Raw genomic sequence first — 12,985 nt, forward strand, 5'->3', positions numbered from 1 at the left:
TCTCTCCTCATATGGGACCCGTTTCAAACCCCTAATCATGTTAGTTGCCCTTCTCCGAACCTTTTCTAATGCCAGTATATCTTTTTTGAGGTGAGGAGACCACACCTGTACACAGTATTCAAGATGTGGGCGTGCCATAGATTTATATAAGGGCAATAAGATATTCTCCTTCTTATTCTCTATCCCCTTGTTAATGATTCCTAACATCCTGTTTGCTTTAGACTGCCGCTGCACACTGCGTGGACGTCTTCAGAGAACTATTCACAATGACTTCCAAGATCTTTTTCCTGATTAGTTGTAGCTAAATTAGCCCCCATCAAATTGTATGTATAGTTGGGGTTATTTTTCCCAATGTGCATTACTTTACATTTATCCACATTAAATGTCATTTGCCATTTTGTTGCCCAATCACTTAGTTTTGTGAGATCTTTTTGAAGTTCTTCACAGTCTGCTTTGGTCTTAACTATCCTGAGCAGTTTAGTATCATCTGCAAACTTTGCCACCTCACTGTTTAGCCCTTTCTCTGGATCATTTATGAATAAGTTGAATAGGATTGTTCCTAGGACTGACCCTTGGGGAACACCACTAGTTACCCCTCTCCATTCTGAAAATTTACCATTTATTCCTACCCTTTGTTCCCTGTCTTTTAACCAGTTCTCAATCCATGAAAGGATCTTCCCTCTTATCCCAGGACAACTTAAATTACGGTGAGGGACCTTGTCAAAGGTTTTCTGGAAATCTAAGTACACTGTGTCCACTGGATCCCCCTTGTCCACATGTTTGTTCCTCCCTTCAAAGAGCTGTAAGAGATCAGTAAGACATGATCTCCCTTTACAGAAACCATGTTGACTTTTGCCCAACAATTTGTTCTTCTGTGTGTCTGACAATTTTATTCTTTACGATTGTTTCAATGAATTTGCCCGGTACTGACGTTAGACTTACAGGTCTGTAATTGCCGGGATCCCCTCTAGAGCCCTTTTTAAATATTGGCCTTACATTAGCTGTCTTCCAGTCACTGGGTACAGAAGCCGATTTAAAAGGCAGGTTACAAACCCTCCTGAGTAGTTCAGCAATTTCACATCTGAGTTCTTTCAGAACTCTTGGGTGAGGCCATCTGGTCCCCCTGACCTGTTACTCTTCAGTTTCTCAATTAACTCCAAATCCTCCTCTGCCACCCTCCCTTACCCGGGCTGGAGAGGGCGGAAGCGCCCCACGGGGCAGGCTGGGAGATGTAGTTCCTGACTCTCCCAGGAACGGAAGTGACGTTTGGCGGGGGGAGGACGAGAGGGGCTGCGAACGCGCGCGGCGCTGCGGCTCTGCCTGGCTCGTGCGGGGCCGTTGGAGCCTCTCCCGGAGCCGGAGGAGGGTTTTGTGTCTCCCGGCTTTGGGCATGCGCAGATCGGGGGGGGGGGGCGGAAAGAGTCGGACATGCGCAGAGCGCGGGAGAGAGTCGGGCATGCGCAGAGGCAGAGCTCACTTGCCGCTGCGCCCCGGGGCTGTGGGGCCGGGCGAGGCCGAAGGGTCTGTGCCGGGGAGACCTTCATCCACCCCCCCCCCTCGCCGGAGCCGCCCTGGGGCCGCCCCGGGCTCCGCCCGCCCCGCTGCGGAGCTGCAGCCTCCAGGTACCGGAGCGAGCCCCGGGGCCGGGCGGTGACTCTGCCCCAGTGTCCGGCGGGGGGACCAGCCCCCCCGGGGTCCCTGCGTGGGGCCGGGCGGGGGGAGACCTGGGGAAAGGGGCGGGGGGAAAATGTCGGCGCAGCCCGGACATGGCCGGGGGGGGGAGAAGAGCCGGGGCCCCCCGAGGGGCGGGGAGGGAAAGGGGGGGCTGAGATCCCCTCGGATTTACCGCTGCCCCCTCCCCTGGGGACCCCCCCCGCTCCCGCCCTGCCCCCTTTCGCTCCCGGCAGCGACGAGCAGCAGCCCGGGTGACCCCCCCCCTTCCCCCACCTCCCTGAGACGGGCTCTGCCCCCCCCCGGTCCCCGTTTCCTCCCCACTTCGCGCGTGGCCAGTTCAAATCTCCGCCTTGGGGGGGGGTGTCCCCCCCACTTTACCTGCAGTGACTTGTCCCGGTTTAGGGGGGAATCGTTCCCCGGAGTGATTTCTGGAACGGGCAGAGGCGGGCCGAGCCCCGAGATGGGGAGACCTCTGTTTTAGGTGAAACTGAGACATGGACCGAGATCACAGCCCCCCTTGTGCCAGGCAGTGCCCGACTGCGGCCTTAACTGCTGCCTCCATTGTGCTGGGCGCCTCGGAGACCCCGAGTGAGATCTGTGTCCCCGTTGGGCCTGGCAGTGCACGGACCCTGGCGAAGATCGCGCCCCACCGCTGTACTGGGCACTGCACAGACCCTGACAGAGATCCTGGCCCCACATTTCGTCAGGTGCTGCAAGGACCCTAAACAAAACCAGGGATCCTGTAATACCAGGAGTTGCAGAGCCCCTGATTGAGGTCAGGCCCCCTGTCGTGCAGGGCTCTGCACGGACACAGTTGGCAAAAATTGGGGATTGGTCCTGCTTTGAGCAGGGGGTTGGACTAGATGATCTCCTGAGGTCCCTTCCAACCCTGATGGTCTATGATTCTATAAGATCAGGGTCTTCATTGTGGTGCTGAACAGACCCATCGGGCTGAGTTAATGAAGGCCTCAAATAATTTATTTAAAGACTTCAAGTTACCAAAAAATCCATCATTTACACTTGTTTAAACCTGTAAATGAGCCGAGCCATGCCATGCCCCATGCTGCAGAGGAAGGCAGACAAAAAACAAAAAAAACAGGGTCTCTGCCAATCTGAGTCTGGGCAAAATTCCTTCCCATTCCAAATATGGCAAAGACCCAGCAGCCAGACAGCTAGGAAGGAATTCTCTGTAGTAGCTCAGAGCCCTGCCCATCTAGTGTCCCATCACCAGCCTCTGGAGATGTTTGCTGTTAGCAGTTGCAAATCGGCTACCTGCCATTGTAGGCAGTCCCATCATACCAATCCCTCCAGAAATGTATCAAGCTCAGTCTTGAAGCCAGTTAGGTTTTTTGCCCCCACTGCTTCCCTTGAGAGGCTGTTCCAAAACTTCACTCTGATGGTTAGAAACCTTCGCCTAAGTTCAAGCCAAAACTTATTGATGGCCAATATCCATTTGTTCCAGTGACACCATTGGTGCTTAACCTAAATAAGTCCTTTCTTTCTGTTAGGGGGCTTATTCCTTCACCCACTTACTTCCCTGGTCCTTCTCGCATGAACAGAGAGCAACAATACCCGAAGTCCAAAGGTGCAAACAATTCGATGTTTATTGGGGTGAACTTCCAGCAAGCATGACTCCAGTTTCCTTCCTTAGTATCCTCTTTCCCAGCTCTGACACCACAGAGCCTTACACCTGTGTCCCTGTTCCCATTCCTACCCTTAGCCAAACATGATTCCAACTTCCTTACTCCCATTCCCTGTTCCCATTTCCTCCTTTAGCAAAACATGATTCCAATTTTCTTACCCCCATTCCCTGTTCCCATCTCACACGCCCACCCCCACCCCCACCCCCACCCACACCCACACCCACACCCAGTCACTTCCTCATTGACTACAGATTATATAGTAAAACTTGAGTTCTGCTTAGCTATACCTTAACCAATCATTTTCCTGAAATTTAACTAACCAATCCTAACATATTGTAACATGATTATGTAACCAATTATATCCCACCACCTCAATTAGTTTACACCCAGCAAAATTAATTATACAGCAGACAGGAACAATCACAGAACCAGACAGAGATTATACAGACAAACAACAGCAAAGTGGGAACTATAATGACAAAACAATACAGAAGTGAGGATTTCACATCCCAGCTATTGATAAGTGAGTTCTTGCCAGACAGGATGCTATCAAACTAAGTTTCCTTTTACATTTTCTAGGCACTTCCCTTTCTCTGGAGGTGATAGGAATACAATCCTGTCCTGATAGTGCCTAACAGCCCAATAGCACCTTATTTCAATGTGACTAGTTTGGAATGTGAGGATGTGACCGTTCGCTTCCCAGCTTATGGCTGCCTCTGCTGCTTAGCCAAAGGCCTGAGCCTAAGCACAGGGCCACAAACTGTCACAGTAAGAGAAGGCCCTTACACTAGCAGACAGTGATTTTGATTCTTTCTTTTATACCTCTATCACTAGCCAAGTGATAAGAATACACCTAAATTCTTAGAGTATAGGCCTTTACAGGCAGGCCTGAATATCTATATCCTAACACTCCACCCCTTTTTTTTTTCTTTTTCTTTTGGGATCCTCCTGCCCAGGTATCCCTGGAAAAGCATAGGACATATGGCGACACATTTCCTGATAGGGCCAGGCATCAAGGTGGAAGGTGTCGATATTCCATTTGTCCCACTGCCCCTTGTGTAGTATTGTGCCCTGCACCTTCTCTCATACGGGCATACCACACCTATTCCAATTAGTGTTCCAGACTTCCCATTAGAGTGGGCCTGAGAAGGTTGGGTCCAGGTTGTCTAGTACACTGCAGGGTTTGGAGGGCGTATTACATTCCTAATAGGTTATCTCCCTATGCAACGTAACACAAGTACCGTTAAGAATACAAAATCCACAGCAACACCGAGTTCTGACCACTGCAGTATGGTCCAACATCCAAGACACCCCCAGAACACTTCCTCTCCTCCTTCGATGGGGTCACGATCTTGTGTCCAGTTGCTGGCAGTTGCAACAAGCTGCTCCTTCAAGTTTTGTATGCTTTTGTCCATATCACAAGTCCATTGAATGTTCACAGAGAAATGGGATATTGTCCAAACCAGCTTGACCACTTGGTATGGAATCAGGCAGTAAGCCCTGGCTTATTCACAGCAATAAGATTCACAGATCCATTTGTGCACCAAAGTCCACATAGCAGCATGTAGATGGGTGTAGTTTGGTTATGGGCTGGTGTAATTGTGCCCCCAGTAATATGTACATTCCCAGCAAAACACCTTATACACAGTACACCCAATTGTCCACCCCTTGCATACGCCATTGATCCCGCTCCTCAATAGTCATAGGAGAGGGGCACATCCAAACATCTTCTATTAATTTACACTATTTTACACACACCCCCATTGATTTCCAGTGAGCTCCTCCCCTTCTCATTATTTCCATAGGGCTTGTGGGGGCCACCTTAGTTGCCATTCCATTTCCAGGTACCATGGTAGCTATTACACAGCTGCTGGCCTCCTAGTTGAGAATTTGCATTCCCATACACATCTTCCCCCCCAAGGCCAGCCTTTGGAAGCCATCCCCCACCCACATCATGAGGTTTTCTGTTCATTAAAACACAACAATGCTAGCAACAAGACAAACACCACAAACAACACAAAACATAGATCCATGGTATTCTGGGTTATTTTTCCGCTGGCGCCAGCTTGCTTGTAGAGTGTCTGAAAAACAAAAGAAACAATTTCCTTCCCCATGGTGGGGACAGATTATTGCTTAATAATAATACCACTTTCTTTTACAAATGTCCTTGCTACTTGCAGGAAAAACAGAAGAATTACCTCCAGACTGTCCTTATTTTGTTCTATAGTCAGGCTAGTGAATTACCCCACTCACTGGTCATTTATGAAATTCATGAGATGGTGTACCTCAGTTTCCCCTCTTGTACAACAGACCAAGTTTGCAATAGTTTCTCTGCTGTACCAAGCTTTAAGTTTATTCTCAGGTAATAGCTGAGACACAGCTTCAGATTTTAGCACTGTACACACACACACACACACACCCCTTAAGGTTAACCTGTCCCCCTTATTTTCAGGCTTGACTTGTTTTTTTCACCTCCCTTTCCTGAAGGGCCATAATCTGAGTCTTCTAGTAGCTTGTTTGCTGACCAGATGTATTTGTTATTTGCAGCTCCTTTGTGCCCATCAGCTAGGTAATTTGCATTTACACACAGAGGCTTACTAGCTTGCTTTTGGATCCAAAGCTGTTAGCAGCTCAGACACTGTCTTAAAAGGGAAGCATTTTACTTCCACCAGAGTTCTGATTACTTTCCACTTTCATCTCCTGCTCCAAAACACAGCGATCTGAAAAAGAAAGCACAACCTATTGTGGCTCCTTTTGGAGCCCTATTAGGATTTTAATGAAGTACCATGTTTTATTTGCATTTCTTTTACTCCTTTTCCAATATACACTGCACATGTCCTGGGAAAATGCAAATTCCTTCCATATAGTTTAACCTCCATAACATCATATTAGCCAAATTAATTTTACACAAGGTATAACTGCGTCCCCCATGCCTACAGAGTTTTCATGCAGAACCCACCAAAGCAACAATCTGATCCCCCAGAGCAATCCCAAGGCTCAGTGTTCCCATCATTCCTCCCCTTTTCCTTTTCTTTTACCTGTGCACACACACACACAAAATTCTGTTTTGCCTAACATCCCTTGCACTGTAATTACTCTTTTTACACAACTGTACCCCGATTACACTTCCATCTTGTACAACTAGACACAACCAGGGGCAGCCAAGTTAAGTTCCAGTAGAAACCCCTTCCATCCTTTAGTGATTTTGATTACATTACCCAAAAGTCAAATAATTTTGATCAGATTCTCTCTCTGCCTGCTGCCTGCAGCAGTCCCCTATAGACCATTTCTGTGGGAAAAGGGCCCATTTTCCCTCAGAATAGCTATAAAGGCTTCTGTGGACAGAAGCATAGTGGTGATAGTAGCCACTCTACCTGACCCCCTTGGATAATTTAATGACCAAGCTTCCATCCAATGTGACTGCACACAGTTGCACATACAGTTACATGTATATAACTGGGTTTTATCATTAAACAAAAACTTCCTTCTTGACATCTCACATAAGTATCCAAAGTACCCTCCATTAAAACTTCAGAAAAACAAAAGAGTGTGGAAAGGCAGGTTGCACTTTGAAACTTTTATTTATTTATTTTTTTTCCTCCTCTCCCCCAGGACCAAGTCTCAGATCCAGTCTCTAAAGGTGGTCTGTTAACTCTGCTTTTGACCTTAAACCCTTTTGTGCCAAATCATCTTACACTACCCCTAACTAATTTACAACCCTTCAGGAGCCCTTGCTGAAGCAGCACCAAACTTGAAAGATTTCTGGCAGCTTCCCATAATGCTGCCCTTACTTCAAACCTCTCAAGCAGACTGAAGTGCCTCTTTTCCCTGGGAGGCATTCAGTCCCCATGGGCAGGGACCTTCTTCCCCTACCCATATACCAAGGAAATTTGTCCTTCTGATATTTGTCCTTCTGATGTATTTATAGAGAGCAGTCATATCTCCCCTCAGCCTTCTTTTGGCTAGCTTAAAGAAGCCAAGCTCTTGGAGTCTCCTCTCATAAGGCAGATTTTCCATTCCTCGGATTATCCTAGTAGCCGTTCTCTGCACCTGTTCCACTTTGAATGCATCCTTCTTAAACATGGGAGACCAGAATGGCCCGCAGTATTTCAGATGACGTCTCATCAGTGCCTTGTATAACAATATTAACCCTTCGCTGTGTCTACTGGAAATACCTCGCCTGCATCCTAGGACTGCATTAACCCACGTCATGGCCGCAGGACATTGGCAGCTCATAATTATGCTGTTATCACCCAATACTCCCAGGTCTTTCTCCTTCTCTGTCCCTTCCAACTGATAAATCCCCAGCTTATTGCAAAAATTCTTGTCATTAGTCCCCAAGTGCATAATTTTGCTCTATTAATTTTCATCCCATTTCAATTACTGCAGATTTCAAGGTCATGCAGATCTTCTTGTATATATTCCGGTCCTCCTCCATATTGGCAATACCTCCCAGCTTTGTGTCATACTCCCACTTTTTGTGCCAAGGTCACTAATAAAAATGTTGAATAACATTGGTCCCCCAAGACTGATCTCTGAGGAATTCCACTAGTAACCTCCCTCCAGCCTGACAACTCACCGTTCAGTATGACTCCTTGTAGTCTCCCCTGTAACCAATTTCTTACTGACCTTTCACTTCTCATATCCCCATCTTCTCCAATGTAGCGAGTAGGTTCCCATGTGGAACTGTATCATATGCCTTCCTGTCATCCAGATGCTATTGCATTTCTTTTGTCCAAAAGAAAACCACCTCACAGAACAAGGTCGGGTTTCTCTGGCACAATCTAACTTTTGTAACAGTGTTTTATTTATTTATAGTGTTGAAGGCTGGAAGGAACTGTTAGCAATAGGCTGTGAATGGCCATGTGGAGGTGGGGGAAGGGATGGCAGACAGTGTGGGGAGGGGATGTGATGTTGGAGGGGTATATGGGATTCTGTTTTGTAGGAGTCCATGTCTCTGCTCCCTGTGGCCGTGGTGCATTCAGTATCAAAGCAGCATGTCAGCGGAGGAGACGCACACAATAGCTCCATCTGGAACACGCAGCATTCACTGCCAGACGGGATGGGTGATTTTTCAGGGGCCCAGCTTGATATGCCTGGCTGAGGTAGATTCTATTGGACGGTGATCTGGGGCTCTGATAGTTTGGGATGTTCCTTTTTGCATAGTCAGTTCTTTCCCTTTATTGTTTTACCCCCACCTATGCCTGATGCTACTCTCTTCTTAACTTGCTTTTGTTATTTCAGTTCCAGTTTTTAAATGGGATCTAATAATTGCAAAGCTGAATGAAAGATAAAAGAAACAACCATTTGAATTTTGGCACATAGCTGGTAGAACTATACCTAGTGAAGGTATGCTTTAATTACCTGGTTACCTATAGCATTTTCTGGTGGGGTGGATGAAGCAATGTCAAAAAGCCAAAAGCGCTTTTTAGGGCGAAAGAGCTCACCAGGTGTTTGCTCTCTAAGGAGCATGTCACCGGCTAGGGGTTGCAGACTTTCAGGAGTGGTGCGCTGGATTGCATTTACTGATCTCAAAATAAAAGGTTAAGACTTTTGGTTCGCAATATCCAGTGAAATCTTGCAACCAATTATACAAATAGACCCTAATGCTGTTTAAAAAACATGGTATTAATACTGATTCAAAATTGAAATTAAAATTGAGATAAGTGCATTAGAGATTAACTGACACCTAATTTCCATTTCTTAATGCCTGAAATTGACACTTGCTCACACTGTCATTTTTTTTAAAAGCAATGCACAGCACACAGTCAAGTTAATTAATGAAAGCACACCAATTATTGATTGCTTTGTGATGCATAAGCATCTGATTAAGCACCTAATTAAAATGGTACCAATGTAAGTGGAAATAGCAGCTTAGCTCCAGTGTGTTTAAATGTGAATGAAAAGTTTCTATATTAAATACATGGCAGGATTGTAAACAGGGAGAAAATACACAGAAGTGCCTCTTCCCAGTCCTCTTGATTTCTTGTCCCAAACCCCCATGAGTTCTGGCCTCTTGGTCAACTCAGCTCCCAGTCCCACATCAGCTGTGCCCTCTCCCAGCCTAACCCTTTTCTACTGCAGTTCTTCATCCCCCTCGTCGAGACAGGGGGTTGGCGCTGCAGCCCCTAAAGCATGTGCGTTAATCACTGTCTCACATACTGGGGCTCTTTAGATTTCAGTGAATGATTTATCAGAGTTACTGACTCTGGGAGGTGGGAGAGAGGAGAGGCTGAGAGGGAGTTTTCTCCCCACCCTCTGTAGGGCCATGTTCAACCTGGTAGCCTCCATGTTACCTCATCCTCCACCCTCGCTCATGTGTCAGAGTGTCACCTTCTGGCCTCACCATAGCTACATCACAATGTAATTATCCTCAACGCAAGCATTACAGTCCAGGAAGGGAAATAATTAAAAGTACTTAATTATTTGAAAGTATGCTTGAAAGGATTGGATTTTTATTAACAAATTGCAGTAAATGTTGATTTCACTTCACACACACACACACACACGTAAAATTAGGTAAAACATAGAAATGCTTCTGAACAAAGTCAAGTTTTGATTTAAGGATATTTACACTGTATATTTTGCATGTGACATTTACAATTTCTATTTCAACAGTTAAAAAGACTTGGTGTTTCAAATCTCAACATTTACTCTAATCAAATAATTGTTGTCCGATGAGCCCCATAACTTCCCACAGCTCTGAACATTGAAAATGTAAACATTAAAAAAAGGGCTTAGTATTAAATATCGATATCCTCTATTGAAATTAAAAAAAGAAATAGACACAATGAATTTTGCTAAACCCACTTAACAGCAGTTGCAATATGCTAGGGCAGGGGTCGGCAACCTTTCGGAAGTGGTGTGCCGAGTCTTCATTTATTCACTCTAATTTAAGGTTTCATGTGCCAATAATACCTTTTAACGTTTTTAGAAGGTATCTTTCTATATGTCTTTAATATATATATATGGGGGGGACGGATCACTCAGTGGTTTGAGCATTGGCCTGCTAAACCCAGGGTTGTGATTTCAATCCTCAAGGGGGCCGTTTAGGGATCTGGGGAAAAAATTGGGGATTGGTCTTGCTTTGAGCAGGGGGTTGGACAAGATAATCTCCTGAGGTCCCTTCCAGCACTGAGATTGTATGATTCAATAACTAAAGTAAATAAGGTTTTTAAAATGTTTAAGAAGCTTAATTTAAAATTAATGCAGATCCCACCCCCGGACTGGTGGCCAGGACCTGGGCAGTGTTGAGTGCCACTGAAAATCAGCTACCTTGGCATGCATGCCACAGGTTGCCTACCCCTGTGCTACGGGATGGAAATTCATGGCTAAGGCACCCAACCTTAATTCTGCCGTGTAGTGACACCAGGCAATCGCCATAGGGCTACGAATAAAGCATTTTAGTGTATAAAGTCCCAAACTAGATTATACCGATTTGTAAAGACACATGAGATCTTTCCCTCAGGGTATCACCTTCACTGGGTTGTTTCTTTTATTGATAATTCCCAGAAGTCAACAGATAAATACCATTCTATCAGTTATGAAGTGGCCATTTCAGATTTCTGGGGAGTGTCTATAATTTTGCACTAGTGGCCGGGTCCTTGGAGAGGCAGAACCTTGGTTTCATTTTAACTTGTCCATGCTCAGCAGCTTCTGGAATTTTGTTCAAAGTATTTACATGTTTCCCTGGCCTGTTCTTAAAAGTGCTGCTAGAGAATGTGGGGAGGGGCAGAAACTCACTGCAGGATCAGGAGCTGAGTCCCTCACATATTTATAGCTCATCGGAAGAAGGACGGGGATTGGTGGGTGTCTGGGAATTTAATAATAAACACAAAAATATTGTTCTTAATGAATTTTCATTTTCTAATTCCCATAACCCACTAATTATCCCTGGCTGCCCTGGGGAGTCTGGGGAGGGAGTACTCGTAAATGCCGTTCGCCAGTGTGGAACTGAAGGCACAAGGATCTTTCACATCCCAGGGTGGGGAACGACTCTTTGGGGCTGGCTGCAGTCTCCCCTTGTTGCTGTGAGAGGAATGGGGTGGTCCCTCATATAGGATACAAACACACTGTGCGCAGATGGGAAATGTAGTTTCTTCCAGGGGATTGAAAATGGTTGCTTTAGCGTCCTGAGCTCTGTCTTCCTGTTTTTGTTCTGACACTTTCAGATCTCTTGCAGAGACAAGGTGGGTGAGGGAATTTCATTTAGAACCAATTAAAAATCCCTCTCTTTGATATCCTGGGACTAACATGGCTACAACAACTCTTTTCCCTTTATACCTGTTCCCCCTCTCACCTCCCCCTCAGCTGAGACTGTCCTATGAGATGAGAAAATAAGGGTTCAGTCCTGTCCCTGGATTAGGTCTTTCCAGCATTAACAGGAGTGAAAGCCTGTGTGCATTAATGACAGCAGCAGCTCTAGGACTCGGAGTTATAGGGAGAAGAGATGGGAGTGAGCAGGTTATGTTAGTGCAAGGTGTGAGTTACACATGTGGGAGGGAGCAAGGTTGGTCACTTGAGTGTTGCATTACCTTGCTAACTGACTAGTGAGGAGTGACAACCATAGTTCCCTTTAAGGTACGCACCTGGACGGCCGCGCACGAGGGAATGAAGGGCTGCATACCTGTCATAAATATAAAGGGAAGGATAACCACCTTTCTGTATACAGTGCTATAAAATCCCTCCTGGCCAGAGGCAAAATCCTTTTACCTCTAAAGGGTTAAGGTCAGGTAACCTGGCTGGCACCTGACCCACAATGACCAATGGGGGAACAAGATACTTGCAAATCTGGAGTGGGGGAAAAAGGCTTTTGTCTGTCTGTGTGATACCTTTGCTGGGAACAGATCAAGGATGCAAGCCCTCAAACTCCTGTAAAGTTAGTAAGTAATCTAGCTAGAAAATGCGTTAGGTTTTCTTTGTTTTGGCTTGTGAAATTCGCTGTGCTGGAGGAAATGTGTATTCCTGTTTTCATATCTTTTTGTAACTTAAGGTTTTGCCTAGAGGGATTCTCTATGTTTTGAATCTGACTGTCTGTAAGATTATCTTCCATTCTGATCTTACAGAGTTGTTCTCTTATCTTTTTTTGTTCTTCTAATAAAGTTCTGTTTTTAAGAATCTGACTGGGTTTTTTGGGGTCTTAAAAATCCAAGGCTGGTCTGTGCTCATCTTGTTTATTCTCAAGCCTCCCCAGGAAAGGGGGTGGAAGGGCTTGGGGAGATATTTTGGGGAAATAGGAACTCCAAGTGGTCCTTTCCCTGATTGTTTGTTAAAGCACTTGGTGGTGGCAGCGTTTACCTAATCCAAGGGCAAAGACTTTGTGCCTTGGGGAATTTTTACCCTAACCTGGTAGAAATAAGCTTGGGGGGGTCTTTCATGCAGGTCCCCACATCTGTACCCTAGAGTTCAGAGTGGGGAAGGAACCTTGACAGTACCTAATTAGTGGAGCTGCGCAGATATGAGTCCACTAATTAGGTGCCTCCTGGACCCTGGAGAGGATGTGGAAGAAGGTGAGGTGATGGGAGAAGTAGGGGGTAGGTGGGGTGAGTTGGGGGTGGGGAGTTTGGGGTGTCCTGACTTCCAGCCGGGCTGCTGCAGGGAGAGGAGAGAGTCAGACTCTCTCAGCAGCCCGAGCTGGGCTGCAGCTGCTGGTGCCGGGGAGAGAAAGG

The 12,985-nt window shown here is 46.2% G+C and overlaps 1 protein-coding gene across 3 annotated transcripts in view; it reads left to right on the forward strand.

Annotated features, from left to right (window-relative positions):
• Positions 1–1,413: 1,413 nt before the first annotated feature.
• The window catches only part of LOC140904149 (uncharacterized), a 34,334-nt gene continuing 22,762 nt past the window's right edge, over positions 1,414–12,985 (forward strand). For 2 of the 3 annotated variants that reach the window (XM_078850932.1, XM_078850933.1), the window contains exon 1: positions 1,414–1,622. In XM_078850932.1, the coding sequence (XP_078707058.1) occupies positions 1,429–1,622 (194 nt within the window). In that variant the 5' untranslated portion in view covers positions 1,414–1,428. Of the gene's footprint in view, positions 1,623–8,306; positions 8,423–12,985 lie in introns of those variants that run through there. The other variant, XM_078850934.1, reaches the window with a different exon arrangement.

This window comes from Lepidochelys kempii, chromosome 28 (assembly GCF_965140285.1).
Source record: "Lepidochelys kempii isolate rLepKem1 chromosome 28, rLepKem1.hap1, whole genome shotgun sequence".
Taxonomy (NCBI): Eukaryota; Metazoa; Chordata; order Testudines; family Cheloniidae; genus Lepidochelys; species Lepidochelys kempii.